At 32.1% G+C, this 19,555-nt stretch overlaps 1 protein-coding gene across 1 annotated transcript; it reads right to left on the bottom strand.

Moving 5' to 3' along the window:
* Positions 1-1,193: 1,193 nt before the first annotated feature.
* Positions 1,194-19,527, bottom strand: RpL36A (ribosomal protein L36A). The gene is made up of 5 exons (XM_035361519.2): positions 19,375-19,527; positions 18,586-18,694; positions 15,158-15,225; positions 4,885-5,001; positions 1,194-1,269 (listed from the first exon to the last, which is right to left on the bottom strand). Exons 1-5 carry the CDS (start codon positions 19,375-19,377, stop codon positions 1,249-1,251), a joined length of 318 nt encoding a protein of 105 aa, XP_035217410.1. The 5' UTR covers positions 19,378-19,527; the 3' UTR covers positions 1,194-1,248.
* Positions 19,528-19,555: the final 28 nt, after the last annotated feature.

The following is a 19,555-nucleotide window of genomic DNA, read 5'->3' as shown; positions in this document are numbered from 1 at the left end:
CATGCAAATTTACGTTTTTGTTGTATATTTTGTGTAAAAGCCATATTAAAATGAAAGTTTCATTAGGATTTGTGTCTTTATTGCCTCCAGTGTTCATTATGTCCAGCTAAAATTGTCAAGCATTTCCTTTGTTAGCTAATATGATCAGTTATAAGCAATTGTAAATACTTTTTTTACCCACTGTATAATCCGAACCTCAAAGCCACAAACTTTTTTTTTTTTTTTTTTTTTGTATGCTATGTTATTCATGCATATTTAGCACAAGAAACAAAGCAACTTGAACACCTTACATTGAAAGAAATGTTTAATAAAGTAAACAAATAAATATTGAGTTTTTTTGTAAGTTTTGATACCTTTAGATCATAATTGCTCTTTATTTCATAAATTACAGTTTCATAATTTTAATTGTATAATTTCTGAATGCCATCTTACCAGATTTAAATTGATGATCTATAATCCGGAATCGCCGAAGTCCCGACGAGTCCGGATTACAGACTCTGTACTGTATTACACTACAAGTGAAAAAATTGACAGTTTCACTCACATGTGTGTCAGATTTGTGCAATGCTTATGGGATTCCACAAAATTTTCTTAAATATTATTGGGTTCTGCGGAGACATTCATCTCTCATAATAAGGCTTCATGCTGGAAAGGAGATAGTTACAAATATTACAAATACCCTCCCTAACAGTATTTTAGACATGCTCTACAAGGTTTTAGTTTAAAGATATAGCTGATTAATACATTCAAGGCTAAATGCACTCCTGAAACTGCAAACATCTTCCTTGTACCTCACAGTCACAGAATTTGTGTCAAAGATCAATGTTTTCTGCACCATGCTACAGTCTCTTATGCAGACTAAATGTCGGACGAAAGCCTTTGAAAAGGTGCAGTTACCTCTGAATTAACTTTCATGGATGATGATTATTTACACAGAACTATCTAGGGGATTTTCTGGAAAGTGAGAAATTAACCAGACAGACTGGACACACAAAACACTTCCAGAACTTTTCCAATGCATGGAAACAGTACTACTGCAGGAGTTATTGACTAAAGTGAAAATTCTATTAATTTTAAACACAAGTGAATGTATAAAAACAGAGAAAATATGCTAATACTATGAAAAATACAGTAGAATGGAGATATTCTTCCTAACAAAAATAAATCAATAATTAAAAAAAACTACTACAATCTAGTTTTTGAAATATTTTATTTCGAAAACTATACACAGCATTATCAACAGCAAGTTTAAAACTGGATCATTTGTCCCTGAAACAAAGAACATAACACATTAGAAATTCTATTACTGTTTCTGCAAAAAAAAAAAAAAAAAAAAAAAAAAAAAAAAAAAAAAAAACTAAGAATGCAAAATTAAACAAGTCAACTAGAATTTGCATTACATTATTTGCAATAGTTATTTTCTTTGATTAATTTGAAAACTTACTTCTACTCTGTTATAAAACATTTTTTAACAAATGAATTAAAAATATCATGCACATTTACACTCTGCCCCTGCAAAGTAGTCTCCTGTATGTTTTTGTACATAGGTAAAAAGGAAAAATGGTCAATCCATTTATAAAAAGAATTAACCATATCATGCAAATCGTGGAGTGAAGGAGGTAAAACTCGCATTACCATTTCTCCTCAAAATGGTCCACTTTTTGTTGGATGATGATGCTGCAGTCATCACCTGTTCACCGTGCCATATCATAGTATTTTACAGAGGCAATAATAGAGGAAATACCGATTTAATATCTCTTTTCATTATAAATAAGGCATCAAATGGAACAATTTTCATCCCTGAATGCAAGAGTGGCTACAGAACTTTAAGACACAAGAATAAAAAATCTATTTAGAACTCCAAGATAAACATTTATATTATGCTTGATCATAATTAGACAACGAATAACTTGTCTGAACATCTGCATTGCTGGTAAACAAAAGAGGGTATTTACTGTATGCTTATAAAAATAGTAAATTGGAAATTATTTAAATATTGCATATAACTTTTGTAAATTTAAAGTGTATCTGCATTTTGTGGCAATTTTTTGTGCAAAAATGATTTATTTCATTGTTTCCTCTTGTATCTTCTGATGGTAATGCTGATTAAAAACAATGAGATAAGTGACAAATTAAATGTAAAAAAAAAGAAAAAAAAAAAAAATTTAGAAGTTTGATTGCAACTTTCCATTTGCCCCCCAACATTACACCTGACAACAAATTGCAATTAACCGTTTGACTAAGCGCTGCGAGCTTCAGTGTGTGTCTTTGTTGCTCTGTCATCAAGTCAAAATATGTCCCACAGTTTTTGTGCATTCTTGCAAGAATAGCTTAGCAGTCAAACGGTTAAATGACTTTAAACTAATTTTTAGGAGATCCATATGAGTCTGAACATGGATTATTAATCATTCAAGCATGTACACATCAAGCAGCAGCACTTTCTAGCTACAAATAAAAAGAACAAGGGGTTTGGTTTATTTATATGGGAAAGCACTCTTTGGCTATCTGCCTACGGGGAAGGATACTTTAAACTACATAAAGACTTTCTGAGGTAAAGTGGCTCATATACATGTTACAGATGGGAAAAACCACAAAGGCACCCATGTAGCCATACTGTTCACTGTAATTTAAATCCTAAATCAAACTACCAGTGCTCAGCTACTTTTACCACTCAGCTGCTAGTGGGCTGAAGACCAAGGTGCTCACAAATTTAACATAGTGGTAATTCCAGCCTCCTAGATCTCACCACTGCATGTAACAGTGTAAAACAATACTGTTAAGACTGTTCCAGGATTATTTATATAATTATTATATTTTTTATTAAATTTTTGCAAAAAATATAATTTGAACTTGTTTCTTTCATTGTACATCTTTAATGGTTGAAAAAGAGATATTAAGCAGAAAATAAAAAAGTAAATAGTTACTGTAAGAGCAAATGGATTTAATACATTTTAATGCACAAACTAGCCCAAAAATTAGCTGTTGAGTTTAATGTTAAACCAAAATGAAATAGCAACAATTGCTATTCAAACACAGTTAAAATCTTCATCTCAAACAACTTTCGGATGAATTTCTCTAGGGTTTAAAGTCCACCCAAAACAAAGAATTTTATGACTGCACAATATTCAACTTCACCGCAATATATTCAGTGCTTTTCAAGAACGAGAATCATCTTTCACAATTTTGGCCAAAGTCAGACGTTACGAGGGTAAGGTGAAAAGTTCTCGGCCTGGACAATGTAAGACTGCAACTTTCAGTTAAAAAATGATTTTATTTTTCTACACAATCTCTCTTGACTTCAACACATTTGGTCCAGCATTTCTCCAACATCAGTATTCCCTCCCAGAAGTGAGTCTGGAAGGTTGTGAAAATATTCATCTACGACCCTCTCAGCTTCTTCACTGAATGTGAAGCACTTCACACACACACAAAAAAATTTCTTCAAGTTTGGGAACAGATGGAAGTCTGAGTGCCAAATCAGGAGAATAGGGGGATGGCCGAGCATATCCTACCCCAAATTCCAGTTTTCCCATCGCCAATGCACCCTTGTGCACAGGTGCCTTGTCCTGGTGAAAGATTATTTTTTTTCTTCTTCAAGCTGAACCTTTTCTCATGACTTTAGGCATCCAGCTGGTCAAGAAGTTTGGAGTAATATTAGCCTGTTATTGTTCTCCCCTTTGCAAGATAATCAATTAATAGGATCCTTTTCACATCCCAAAATACATTGGCAATGACCTTTCCAGCAGATGCGATTGACTTCGCTTTCTTTGGCGCTGAACCACCAGCTTCCACCCACTGCTCGGACTGTTGTTTCAATTTCTAGCGTGTAGTGATGGGCCCATGTCTCATGCATGGTAACAAATCGCCGCACAAAATCGGTAGGATCCTTGTTGAATCAGTCAAAAAATTGCTACGAAAATTGTTTGCGCATTTGCTTTTGATCGGCATTCAGTAAATGCGGCATCCATCTTGCATAGAGCTTTCACATCCCTAAATCTTTATGCAAAATGTTTTGCACCCTTTCTTTTGATATCCCCACAGCTTCACCTGCCTATTGTCCAACACAATATCATGCACTTTTTCGATGGCTTTCAGTGTGGGTTGCGGTTTTTGGCCTTCCTTCACGTGGGTCATCTTTGAGGGATGTGCGACCACATTTAAATTCTTGCTGCAACTTTTTAACGGCTGGCATGGAAGGAGCAGAGTCCCCATAAACTTTTGTCAACTTCGGATGAATTTCCCTAGGGTTTAAAGTCCACCCAAAACAAAGAATTTTATGACTGCACAATATTCAAGTTTATCTGTTTTAATGAATAACACGCAAGACATCTACTGTGAAAATTTGTAAAGAAGCTACTTACGCAAACAAATTGAAACTTGTCATCCGAACTAATGACACTTGCACACAGGCAGGAAACAAATTTTTGCTGATTGGAGCGCCATCTCTTGGTCAGACAAGAACTTTTTACCTTACCCTTGTACATTTCTTGGTCTCACTTGATGCTCAGAGGATGATTTTAGTTCATCTAATGTCTGTGGCTTGCAGACCACCCACTCACTCACACATATGTAAGTGCACTAACTTGCTCACAAATGCACAGCCCCCCAAAAGAAAAATAAATAAATAAAATTAAAACACTAAAAAGGATTTCCTACACAGCTCTCGAAAGAATATTTAAAACACTAAAATGGATTCCCAGTGATGGAGATAGCCAGTATCTTGCAAGGAAAAGTATTCACATATACCTACTGGCTACAAAATTACAAGGTTAATTTTTCATAATTTTTAGGCCATACCGTACATATACAGCTTGGTTAATCACATCATGCAATTTATTCATTTTCAAGTTGCACATTATATTTAAAAATATTTAACAATTATACCTTTCTTTTCTTATCACCTCCAATTTCAAAGTGTTTGCACCGCTTGATTGGAAGTTGCTTTCTGTATTTGCATGCTGAACATTCCATTCTTAATACAATTTTTTTAGTTGTTTTCGCCTAAAATGAAAACACATTGTTCACAAATGACTACTGAAAAATTTAATACTGATTTTTAATGACAGAATGAAGTTCAGTCAGTAAACTATAAAAGCAAATGCCTCAATTCAAAGAGGCTCAGATTTTAGGTAGCTAAAAATGAAGTGTACAAGACGAATTAAAATGAAATTAATACAAATGTAAATAATCCTATAAAATTCCTACATATAAGCAAGATAGATTTTATAATTGTTTTCAGAATAACTTACTTGATATTATATTTCACTTCTGATTCATTAACAAAGCTTGCACTAAAATAAAATTTAAATATATTTACTTGAAAATAAGACTTCCTTACATTAAATTATAACCTGATTAGAATGAAGGCAAGCTACCTAGTTAAATAAAATATTTTACTATAGTGTAGAAAGAAAAAGCATATTATAATTAGTAGTAATTGTGCAGTGTATGTATACGGTAGTTACCTGTATGTTTGTTTAAAATTTAGGCAGAGTAATCATTCAATTTAGTGTGATTAAAAGATAGCAAAAATGGGTCTTATTTTCAAGCAACTACAATAAATGTGTTTTGACTGTAATAGCACAATTACCCAAAGTATGCATTATTGCACAACTTTAGCTTGGAGTACTACAATGTTAATTTACTTTCTTTTGTCAAGTGATCTGTGAAAAAATAACAAATCACTTAAAGATAAGAAAGACAAAATTCTTAATCAACTTTTTTTAACTCTCTGATTGACACAGAGTTCCACTAATAAAGCCAAGTTTCCCCCAAACTGCCATGAGTAAGAGGTATTTTTTTTTTTAATTTTAAAAACTTACTTTAAACCCCTGTTACTTTATACCTGGATTTACATTCCTTTAATGTACTGCCATGATTTCCTGGACATATTTTGAGATAATATATATATAGAAGGTCTTGTCAATCAGAGGGTTAAACAAATTACGACAAGATGTATTACATGTACTCCCCCAACATAAGGGAACCTGAAAAACAATCTTTTAGTACACTTACCATCAGTTCTAACTGAATGAGGAACTAGATACTTACTAACTTTCAGACAAAATTAACTAATTAAATACAAGGAAACAAAAATTGTTATAAATACACTATTTTTCAAAAAAATCGAAGTAGCATAAAGGAAGTGGTTGTTTTTGATGAAATTGAATGTGCATATCTCATACACAGATAATAAAATGATGAAAAAATCAAGGTCATTGTACCTGTTCACGGCTCGCAATCACCCATTGAGTGTTCAAAGTTTGTCAAACTACCCCTGGCAGCAATGAATGCTTGAATTCATAGAGGCAACGAGTGGTAGAGTTTCCTAATGTCATTCTGCCAGGTATTCATCGGCTGTTGCTCCAGATCTGCGATATTTAAGGTGCCCGAGTCTGGCGACCTACCATGTCCCAAACATGCTCAATTGGTGAAAGGTCTGGCGACCTTGCTGGGCAAGGAAGAGTATCAACTGCACAGAGACAGTACAAGGATATGCGAGCAGTATGTCACCTGGCATTACCTTGTTGGAAAATGGCCCCAGGATGGTATCAACACATGTTAAAGATGAGCTGTTAAAAGTTGTATGAAGGATGACTAAAGATGACCCGCTGTCATAAAAAAATAGTGCTCCACACCATCACACCAGGGGTTATTGCTGCAGGATTGCCAGTCAAACACAAGAATGAGATCCCCCGAGTTTTTCAGGTGTGTTTAAAAAATATTCCAGTCTATCTGTGTAATGCACGTTCGCTGTGCTAAGAGATAAATTAATTATGGTATCACTTGAAAACACAAAAATTTGCCAACTACGGTACTATTCAGTTTCGAGGACCATAAAAAAATTGCAGCGAAAATGTCTGCGCAAAACTGCAAACGTGGCCATTTAACAGTGTGCCAAATCTAGTTTTCCCGCTGATTTCAGATTGTGTAAGTTTATATAGTTCTATATTTCTTAAGACACCATTGAAATACTAGGATACTTTTTAAATCCTTTTTTTGATATGCTATGGAATTAACAGTTTGGGACTTGTCCGTGATGAAAAGTCTGCAATAGAATTTTGAGTAAAGTGCAGAATCCCCACTGCTAGACGCGTTTTTAAAAATTGCACATACTCGGTATCCATGTACACATCGACCTATTTTCACTTAAAAAGTAAAAGAAAATTGACAAAAAACTAATTGTTTTTACCCTTGTAAAAAAGCGGCAAACAAATAAGTGGGCGATTCTTACCGAGAATTTTTTTTATAGAAAAAGCATCATTCATTATAGAAAATTATGTCTGAACGACCAACGAGATGAAATAATGATTCAGCGATATATCGATGGTATCTTGGTAGCGAAATATCGATGCAGGCATCCATTCAGTTATGTTTACCAATTTTTATATAAATTATAAAAATGATCTGAAATAGTTATTTACTCTTATGCTTCCATTCAGCCATGTTTAGCCTTTTTTATATAAATTATAATAAAAAAGTATTATACAAAATTAACATTTCATCAAAATTAAAACATAAATCTTAGTTATTTACTATTACACTTCCTTTCTTGCATTAGGGTTGCCGCCATTATTCTTGGCAGCACTGGCATCAACATGGTATATTTAATTATGGCAAAGCACACTAGGGCTATCTGCCTAAGGGGAGGGATGCCTTCGTGGAGGACTTTCTAAGGGAAACTGGCTCGTATACACGTTACACATGGGGAAAACCACGAAAACACCCATGCAGCCAGCCCGTTCGCGGGACACTGGCATCAACAATAGTTTGGCGATTTTTTACAGCCCTCAAAACCGAATAGTACCTCAACTACATATATATCTACTATTATATTATATATATATATAAATATCCAAAGCATTACTATTATAACTTTAATAGGACACTGAAGATTGAGATTAGAATCTGCCCAATCTGTATTAAAATCTATTTTTTTGCAAACATTTTGTAGAAAGAAATCTAATGAAATTTAAAAATAAATTCAAGTATTTTATATTTATTTAGCCGCATAAGCAAAAAATATGTGGATTAAATTTCATGATGGTATGTCATCACACTGCTAGAATTAATTTCATGATTATGACAGAGAAAATTTCCTAATTTGAAAGCATTATTTACTAATAATAAATATGTTTCAAGAGAACATTTAACGAGACGAATAGCATAGATAATTACTTAAAAATTGAATTAGAATAATCAACGATATTTTAGCGAATATAATTATATTAAATGGTTAGCCTAGATGACTGATTGCTATTTTTATTTTGTTGCAAAATGGCAAATAAGGCACAAAAAAAAAAAAAAAAAAAAAAAAAAAGGAGGTTTATGAGATTTTGAGGTAAAATGCTAGTATACTTTACGGTGCTGGCACGATTTTGAAAATTGTCGGCAACACCAAAATGATCAGTTTACAACTCATTATAATGTCGCCAAATCCCATATGTACCGCACATGGAGGCTATTCTAACCACAGAACGTGTATGTAAAGAAGGAAAGGTTCCATAGACGTAATGCTATTACCCTGGTAGAAAGTAGAGGAAAAATTTCCCTCTCCGCGATGTGTACAGGACATTGAGTTAGGACTCGTGTTAAGAAGAAACATTCTTTGACAAAACGTTTCTTCTTTGATTTTTCACAATAATTTAAACACGGATTTTCGTAGTTTTTTTTTGGGGGGGGGCGGGAAGGCTCAAAATAGCCAATCCATTAATTTACTTGCACAAAAAATATTTTCTTTTTCTTGAAAATTTAAAGTAATTTAAAAAGATATTAATTTTGTAAAACTCTTGATAACGTGACCTTCGAACTTCAAGTTTTGGCGACAGTTTTCCAGCATGAACATTCTTTGGCGGTTTTCCCCTACGTTGGAATGGAGCCACTCCTGTTGCAAAGAAGTTTCCCTTGTTAACAATATATATTCTTTGTTTCTAACCTCCATAGTACTGTATAATAGGATTAAATTGATTTTATTAAAAAAAAGTATTTTGTTTAGTTCAATATGTACTGCATATGCACTTGCGATTCTCGGAGGTTATTGGAAACCAAAAGTTGCTGGAAACTTGCTTTGCCTTTCTAAAAGACAATCTAATCGGAGTTGCGAAAATTGGCTCTATGCCGAATAACACTGACGTGATACACAATTCGCCAATAAAGTGATCACTTCCAACGTCGGCGCAAAACTCACTTTTTTGGGGGGGGGGATCGCTATATGAAATCCCCTGACTTTTTTGGTGAATTACCTAACTTTTTCAAGTTTCCCAGGTAGTGTGGCTGTATGCCTTTGTAAAAAAAAAAAGGCTGATTGGGACCGCTGGCCCTGTCCTCTCCAGACACGAACACGGTGGTTATCTGCTTCAAGAGTGAAATGGGGTTGACAGCTGAACACTATATGATGCCAGTCTGATGGCAACCACGATGATCGGCTGCGACACCACTCCAGACGACTCTGCCGATGTTATGGGGTTAAACAGGGTTCATACACATTTCTGCACTTGGAAATTAAGTACTTTTATGGACCATTAATGAAAAAAATTAAGGACCTATCAGCCAATAGGAGCTAAAAAATTCAATTCAATTCGGCTTATATCTGAATTTTACTTTTGTAATAACATTCTAAGTATAAAATAGATCCGTAAGTAGGATGCATTCTTATTAAACATAACTTTAAAACAAATTTGAGATTGAAATCCATATTATAAAATTTATCAAACAGCATTAAATATTTTACACGTATAATAGTTGGACATATTTGAAAGATTGGGGACATTTCATTTACATTTTATTAACAGCTTTATGCTGATTTTTTCATTTATATCTCATTTTGCCGCATACTTACTCATTCTAGAGGATTAGTAAATAGCAGGTAAATTTTATGTCAAATGGCATAGGTTAAAATGAGAAATAAAATCATAATCAGCATGATTTGTAACAGAAGATTAGTTGTTGCTACTGCTGCTGCTTGCCAAGAGAGAGACCTGTTAATCAGAAAAAACCCTGAAAGCCAGTTGTAGGAAAGGTATTTCTCCCGCAATTCTTGGCATGTCTTCGTGGTGTGGTAGTCTGCACACTCGGCTCTTATTTGAGAGGTCTGCGGTTTGATTCCCGGCGAAGACTTTGCACATTTTTCATCTTTCCTGCTTCCAAAAAATACCTAATGTCTCTACAGAGGCGCCCGAACTAAATGGGTGTTGGATGATGATTCTCCTCACCCAGGATTTGGCAATTGGGTCCCCTAAAGCCCCAGTCGCCTTTTAAAAGGGGGAGTATATAAAATATTTCTCCCGCCTTCTTGGTATGGAAATCTGCACGCTGGGCGCATATTCCAGAGGTCCGCGTTTTGATTCTCGATGAAGGTTCTTGTTTAAAAAAAATCCTAATGTCTCTACAAGTGTTGTACCTTCATATAGTTTCTGGTATTGTAACCTGGTTAATATATTTTAAGGTTCCAATAAGCCACTAATATAGCAGAGGTGATAAGTTGTTTTGTATTATTTTAAGTCTCACTAAATGCAAAGAACAAGTTTACAATAGTTTTTACATTTTTGTGCCATAACTTGTGGCCACAGTAATGATTAATGAAAAGTAATAACTTGCTTTAATATGCATAGATAACTTGCAGATGAGCAGCTAGTTATAAATAATTAAATTAGGTAGTTAACTACCCTCAGTCCTTATAGATTTACATGACCATTATTAAAATCACAATCTAATAACATTTCACAGTTTAAAATACACGTAATTTTACTGACACTGATTCTTAAACAGTATTAGGATAATTACACATTAAAAGTTACAAAACAAAATATTTATGTGTCTTTTTAATTCGAAGTGTTCCTAAACATTTTGGCTAATTTATATCAATTTCTTCTCTTTAAACATCTTTTCTAACAATTAGAAATCTGTTTCAATACACAAACCAATGTTCCCACTAGTTCCTGCGTGCTTTATCTCCTAACTTGTAGTTTATGAACAGTGTACCTAACGAGGTTTTACATGATCTGGTAAAAGTTAAATAATCCAAAACCTCTGTTAGATATGAAGCAAATTACTGTTATGTCTGAAGGTAACTACAGCGTCACATCAAGATTTAAATATACCTCTTATTTAAAAAGATGTTGGAACATACAGGCACATTCTTATGTTATGTTGACAAAATATACTACAGCTTTTGGTGACGCAAATAAACAGGAACAGCCAAATTCAAACTAAAATGTAGACTAGTATTCAAAGAATACGCAATTTAAATTTAATCTAAGATGACTCAGAAACTGTATTGTAGTAACAAATTCAAATATTAGCAATGATAATGCAAAGATTAATAATTACAAATTATCAGATGTAGTAGGAACTAAGGCAACATCCAAGTGGAGGGCAATTTTTGTCTTATAATCCAAAAATCTCAGTTTAAAAACTATCTGATTTGCATTATGGTGAGGAAACGGAAAGCTATAGTAAACGCTAAAATTCTAAACAACTGATTAATTTGCATATGTATTCAGTTTCTTTCAATATGTTTCCTCTTCACTTCAAAATTTTTAGAATTAAAGATTTCTGTTATTCTAAAAAAACCAAATGCATTTAGAATATAAAGGAAAAGCTGCTAATTTTATTTCTTTAGTAATATGAACATTCAGAATAAATATGAAATGATACATGGTTAGGGCTGGTTTGAGCCGATGAGGCAGAATTTTTAGATTTTAGTGGCACGTCGAGCAACAAAATCTAGAAATGGTAAAACTTTTAGAATTTAGGACAGGGACTGGGAGCAGAATTTAGGAAGGCAATAGGTGGCAGAATTTAGAAACCACAGAGATTTTATCAGGTGGGAAAAAGCCCAGCGCCAGCCCTGTGTGTGATCCATTGAGACGTATAAGGTAAATCTTTTAAATTGTCAGTTTTCAATTTCTTTATTAATAAAAAAATTCGTTTTTTATAAATGAAAGATTAAAAACATTTTTGGTATTCCCGATACTTGCGTCTAGTGTAAAGTTGAGAAAATAAACAGGTTAAGAAAAAGACTTCTAGCATCAGAAGTACAACATTCAAACAATATATTTTCAGTGTCCTTCTAAAAATTCTTCACAATGTATGAAATTCATCATAAAATTTCTGTAAAATACATCCATTATGTGTCAATACAATGAAGATATTTTTATTTTGTCACATTTTAATGGAGCCTTTTAGAATTGTGGGTCTGTAAATCTTGCCTTCAAATCCTTCTAAACTTTCCAAGTTACAATGTCTAAAATCCTAAAGAAAAATTAGCCTTACCAATTCTGTAATAGAAAAAAGGCCAGAAATAGTTTGAAAAAAAAAAAAATCGGTGGAAAAAAGTGTGAAATTAATTTTATAGAGAAAACTGATGCATATTCTAATAATTCTTAATATTCTGAAACAATTACATGGGAAACCTTTTTACAATGAAAAAATTGAAGGCAACAAATTTTTGCTTAATTACATAGCTATTTTGCTTTTGCTATGAATTGTTTTGTAAACTGTGCTTTATAACATTTATTATCTTGTTTATTTTTTCTATTCAAAATACTGTATAATAAGTCGCCAAAACGGAAAGTAATGTCTCTTCATAATATGACAGCAAAAAATACAAATGTTTTATTTTAATGTTATTTCCTAAATATAATTTTAATATAATACCATTAATTTAGTTAAATTTATCAATGTTATAATGTTTTAAAAAAAATCGCCGAAATACTCATAAGTCAAAAAATTTCGAGCCGTTTTATAAAAGAATTCACATTCACAAAAGCGGACAGTTCTTTCTCTTCATTAGAAAAAAATGAAATAATTTAGAAATGCTTGTTTCATTTCTTGCTCAGAAACTCCAAGTACCCCACCCTTTATATTAGAAATAGGAACAAATTATAACCCATGAACTAATTCAAAAGATAATCATATTTGTCTGTGAATCGCCAAAAATATTCCTCCAAAATGATAATTCACACTCAAAACAGCAGTTGTAAAAACAAGACCGAAATTTCAGATGATTAAAATTAAGGACCTTCTGACAATTTTGACCGAAATTAAGGACTTTTAAGGACCAAAATCAATTTAAAAAAATGTAGGTACTTTTAAGGACTCTTAAGGACTGTAAGAACCCTGGTTAAAGGCAAACATCTTACAGGCCTCAGTAAGCATAACCCTGCCTCAGAGAAACGCCATGTGATGGTGGACGGTACCGCGGGAGGTATAGACGTGGTTGTAATGTGTTGAATAGTCGACAATGATACCGCTGGGGCTGTTTGGGCCTGGCAAACAATCATCCTATCTTGCCTCGCATTTATGCTCCTTGGCCTTCCAGAGCCTTTTCATCCGCAATTTCCTTGTAGCAACCACTGCTGCCAACATCTTTGCACAGCAGTATCTGCACACTGTAGGTGGCAGGCTATTGCTTGGTATGATCACCTAGCTTCACGCAACCCTACAATGCGACCACGTTTTATGTCGTTTAGTTGTCTGTAAGGTCTCTGATATCGTCGTAATGGCATCTTTACAGAATCACAATGGCAGCAACAAAAAAAGATAAATTTTCCACCTCTGTTACTGGTTTTATACTTTGCAAATTGCATGCTATGATCGCAATTCCTGTTCACTTGCCTTGAAACATTTATCATTTGTATATTCGATAAAGATATTTTTGCATACCAAATTTTGTCACTATCGCAAAAGTCCTTCTTGGTGCTTCGATTTTTTTGCAAAAGGGTGTATAGTGTAATAAAAAAGCATGAAAATTCTGTAGATTAAAAAATGCCCAGAATATTTCCAATAAATATTATGCTAAGTGTGATTAGTTATTAGAAGGTTAATTATAATTCATACAAACAGTCTACCAATGAGAAATTTCCCACATTTTCTGCAAATGAAAATGCTTTCTTCTTGCACATTTCTTTAAAATCATAGTTGCCATCATATTTTTAAAGAAAATTAATACCTTCAACAAATATTTACAACTGTTCGTTAAGATGCATTTACTTGCTAAACTGGATAATATCAGATGGGATAGAAGAGCTTATTACAAAGCTACATACACACTTCCAAGTTGTAAATTCAATTGTATTTATATGGCATTGAGAAAGTATGAAACATAATTAAACTTAGTAGAGAGAATTTTTAAAATGTTTTATTTCAATTATCATGATTAGTGAATTATCCATGCTTCCTTACATTTGCTAATATTTTAAAAACATTTAAATAACCTGTAGTCTCACCAGAGATCATTCCTCACATCAAAGCGATTTAAAAACTTCTGCTACAACACCCTACCATGCTACAACCTGCTTTTTCTCCTACTATAGCTAATTTGCTATAGCCAATATTTGCTCAAAACAGCAAATTACTTTTTTAGAACATTACTCAGAAATATTTTTGGTACTTACAACGACTGGCAATAGTTAACAGAGGAATTCTAAAGGGTATGGTCATCCATATTTGGCGTTACTTGGCCAGTCAACAATACAAAAAAAAAAAAAAAAAAAAAAAAAAAAACTTATTTTTTTAATTTAAATTCACTTGAATTAAGTAAGTATGAATTGAGATAAAACAAAAATGCTACAGAAATTTAAAGAAATAATGCTAGAGCAAGCCTTTTAAAAATTTAATTTTTTAAAAAAAAGTTTAATGACTTTACTTGCTTGTTTCTCAAGACTTCATTAGTATTTTCATTTTTGAACTTTAATTCTTAAATGCTAATTTCTAAGGGTACCACTTTATTGGTATTTCTTTTTGGACATTCTTCACTTTTTACTTTTGGTTTTGACTTTTACCAATGCCTGCATGAATGACGAAAAACGAATTGAATGATTGGAGAGTTAGGTCTGGAAGCAACTTCCCCTTGATAAGTCCGTCTCCTGCCTGCTCAACAGTCATTCACTTATGCATTTAAAAAAAAAAATTGTTTGGATTAATTTTAATTTGCTAAAGTAGTGAATTTATTTTCATGGATTGTTTTTGCACTTGATTTGCTTATGCTTCTGAATTTAAATGATATTATAGATTAGTTCGAGAATTAAATCTTTTATGTTTAGACATTTTTTTTAAATATTTAAAAAAAATTTTTTTGGCTTTAAATTTGCTTTTTTACTTTTATACATGTTTGTTAAAATTTAAATTTGTTTAAATTTAAAAACAAAATACTAACTTTCTTCCGAAAAATAGGTTTTGTCTGCCCACCATAACCTTGTTGTTTTCTATCATATCTCCTCTTTCCTGAAAGGCAATAAAAAATAAATAAGTAATTTCACGCTTCTCACATGTTGAAAAGTTACAAAATAATTTTGTACGTCATAAAACTATTTTACAATAACAAATCATTCCCAATGTTACCATAAACTAAAATTATATATTAAACACAGTATAAAATCCAAGATTCAGACTTGACAGGACTTCGGTGATTACGATTATTACTTTAAATCTAGTAACACAACATATAGAAATTATAAAATTATGATTTCTGACATGAAGCATTTACAACATCAAGGGAATCAAAATTTACTAAAAAATAAATAAAATAAAACTCAATATTTATTTATCTGCTGTATTAAACATTTCAGTCAAAGAAATTTAATTTGCTTTGATTTTTGTACAAATAGTTTCTCATTAATTCCACAGATAACCTTACTTTGTAACTAAGTACAGTTATAATGTATGAAGCTTTCTATCCTTACTCAGTTACAAAGTTCCATTGTTCAAGTACCAAACTTCTAGCAGCATTCCAAAAATCAATTTATTATTTATTATTATTACATTGTTGTTAACAGTGAGAGATTTCTGAATTGAAAGAATTTATCTTTAGATGCCAGTATAAGGCATACAATTTTAAGTAATAAACATATAAAATACACAAAAACTAAAATTTTTGCTGGTAATTAAATTGCTATTAATAATGCTAAAATGCAGGGTCAGAAGAGTTTTTCATGTGTTAAAAATATTACCAAGACCTTTTTTTCATATTTTTTAAGTAAATATGAAAGGTGATGTAATAGGGAGATGTATGTTGTAATTAGATATTTTTAACCAAGACAATATTTCTGAAAAAAGGTCACCGTTAATGTTTACACATTAAACTCGAGTTGAAATAAAATGGAGCTTGGTATAAAAAAATAACTGCAATTTGGAAAAAACTTTCAAAACTAAACTTAAATATTTATCTAGCCTACACACATACATGATCATTCAAAAATATCTGGCAAAAAAGTAAGAACAGAGAGAAGGACTCAAATAAGCAGATTTTGTAACATAATGTATATCAAAACAGCATTATGAGATACAGTGTGTTAAATAGTAAGCATTTTGTTAGCATAAATCATCCTTTTCTGTGCATATTGCAAGAAGTATGCTTCTATATATGAACATGAGACTTGTCGATATGCATTTGATCGGTTGAACTCTTTCTAAGAGGCAGCATCGAATGTTTTCAGCTCATCTTGACTCTTGCTAAGCTCTTTTACTCTCCTCGATGGCAAAAAAATCTCCTGATAAAAACTGGGCAAGCGAAAGCTTAAATGATAGTGACTCGGAATTTGATAACAGAATAGAATCGGATCACTTCAATAAATCTAACGCAAATGGAATTAGCAGGAAAAGAATTAAACAATCTTCCCCTAAGAAAATAGACGAACCAGCGTACTTAAAAGTTTAAAAGTGTTTTCCCTAATTTGGTAGCTCAGATAGAAAGCTAGACAAAAGATACTTGGAAACTCAGACCAGAACATGCAGACTGAAAGTACCGTGCAGAAACAATTCTTCAGTACATGGCTGAATTGGAGGAAGAGATTCCCACAATTGTTATTGCTGATGAAAAACTATGCACATTATAAAAAATCCTTCTTGAACCATAAAACGCGAACCAAAAAATGATCTGAAATTAATAGCTATTCACAACCTTAAAATGAAATACGAAAAAGAACTTAAAAGATTATCAGCAAAGAAATGCACAACCTAAATATATATAAAAAAAGATTCACTAGTAGAAGAATGGCAAACCCCATCTAAAACTTGCAAATCAGATTTAGCACTAACTCAACCTACTGAAATAACTCAAGAAAATAGATTTGATAAACTTTACACGGAAATGGAAATAAGCAGATTTTGTAATATAATGTATATCAAAAATGTCACACCTGCCATCCTTCGAAAGGTTATTGTTAGAAAAGCATTAACAACATATTACCTTGTTAAAATTTTACACCATAAAAATTGATTTATTCTCATAATTTTAGATGACAATAACCAATAAGAAAAATAAAAGCATTACTTATTTAAAATGCACATGCATATTTATGAGAGGCCTACGGAAACAAATTATTTTAGAGGTTGGAAACCTCATGGTTTTTAGAGCCGTGTTACAAATTAGCATTCACCCCTCCCGCTGTATTTTCTTCCTTTCATCCCGAACCGAGAACCGGCAACAATCTACGAAAATATTTCTATCTATTCGTTGTTAAAAAAATTCAGAAAAAATAATAAATAAGAGAAGAATAATATAAATCTGCAAATGTGAACGACAGTGATAATTCAACGAAATGAACGCAAGAATGGTTGCAAACTTGGAAAAAACGAATAGGAAAAATCTGCTGGGTTACCAGGTTTGAACTATTATCGCCAAAGTTGGCGATGTTTACATTTACAGAGTTCTCTGTGGAAGTGCTTCCTAAATCTGCAAATGCGAACAACAAGTTATAATTCAACAAAATGAACGCAAGAGGAATGGTTGAAAACTTCAAACAAGCGAATAAGATAAATACGCTGGGTTACCAGGTTTGAACTATTATCGCCAAACTTGGCAATGTTTACATTTACCGGGTTCTCTGCAGAAGTACTTCCAAAATTTTTTATATCATTAAAAAATAGAGAAAATTGCTTGAAAAAGTGGGTAAAATCCTAGTATACGGTGCAGCCTTGGCACGATTTTGAAAATTATTGCCAATACCAAAAATGACCCAAAGAACGTCTATGTATATATAATAATAGTATACTATACACTATCACTATATTCATAGTATATACTATGTATAAATATAATATATTCTTTGAATACCCGTTTATTACTCATTGTATATGTCCCGTTTTTACTGTTCACAATAAAAGTCGCAAAAAGTAGCCAAATCCTGTGTGCACCGGATACTAGGATTAAACCAAAAAGTGCATTTTAATAACACATAATGAATGATTCTGTGTGTCCTTGTGATATGCTGCTATCTTACTGTTTAAAAAGAAAAGTTCAAAATATATTATAAAGGCATTTTTACTATTTACGGTTGAATTTAAAGGTTTCAGAAGCAATTCAATTTGGGTGTACCATGTAGTGGAACACTGAGCCACAAAGGGTTAACAAAGCTAAATTTGACTTGATTGTGCTTAGTATGTTTAATAAGCTAATTTTTCGGTAATTTTAATGTATGTATGCTTAATATCATATCACATATTTAAAATGCTAAATTTGACTTGTACATGCTTCATATAAAGTTTTATTTCAAAACTTAATACGGGTTCAGTGTGGAAGCGTCAAGAGATTCATTGCGGAAGAAAACTCAACAGTCATCATTACATTCAATTGCACTTACTTACCTTGTGCCCATATAGATTCTTTTCCTTTTTTGTACTGTGTAACCTTATGCAATGTATGCTTCTTACACTTCCCTTTGCAAAAGGTGCGTCTTGTTTTCGGTACGTTTACCTGTCAAATATTTACATATTTACAATAACTAAAAAAGAAAAAGTTAATAGTCATATGCAGTACAATCTAAAATAAATGCATACAATGTATTTATTAAAATTTTGAATACCAAAATTAAATTTACCAACAGATTTTTCAAATTAGCATAGAATTTATATACAAACTGATTACGCCATTAGGAGCAAATCATTTTACTCTGTATCTGAAGGAGTATCTTTCAATTTGTTCCTTTGAGGAAGAATTATGAACTTATACAAGAAATTTTAACTATCTATGAAAGGAAATTTATATTTATTACAAGATATCATGTTCACTAACAAGGTACTTTCAACAAAATTCCAATTTTGTTATCGAAAACCATGTACAATCCTAAGTTAGGCTTAACGAACAATTATTATAATCAAGTTACAGGAACTAGACTAAAAAAAAATTCAATATATTAAAAAGGTCGCCGAAAAGAAAAGAATATTTCAAATAATCAACAAGTTTATTACAAATACATTATATCCAACATTACTGCTTTTCACACTGTACAAATCATGCACGTGTCATATTTAATACCTGATTATAAAGGAATATACATCTTTAAATCATAAAACAGAATAAGCATATATATAATTAAGCATACATATAATTCCTGAAAAATATTACTTCTTTCTTTTAGACTTATTAAAACATACCATTATTAATTCTTATATATATTACTTATATATTACTAAAACTTTGGTCCTTCTCAAACGTTAACCAAAGATGTTGAAGTATGTTGCCAAATGAGAGAAATCTAACTTCGTTGATATTAACCCAGTGCAATAGAGCCAAAGAATATGTCTTCACATTCTTTGATAGAGCAGTATGCCTCAA

This window comes from Stegodyphus dumicola, chromosome 5, assembly GCF_044657685.1.
Source record: "Stegodyphus dumicola isolate Sdum_Otavi_A_Nest chromosome 5, ASM4465768v1".
NCBI classification, from domain to species: domain Eukaryota; kingdom Metazoa; phylum Arthropoda; class Arachnida; order Araneae; family Eresidae; genus Stegodyphus; species Stegodyphus dumicola.
This window is presented reverse-complemented; position numbering and strand designations above follow the sequence as displayed.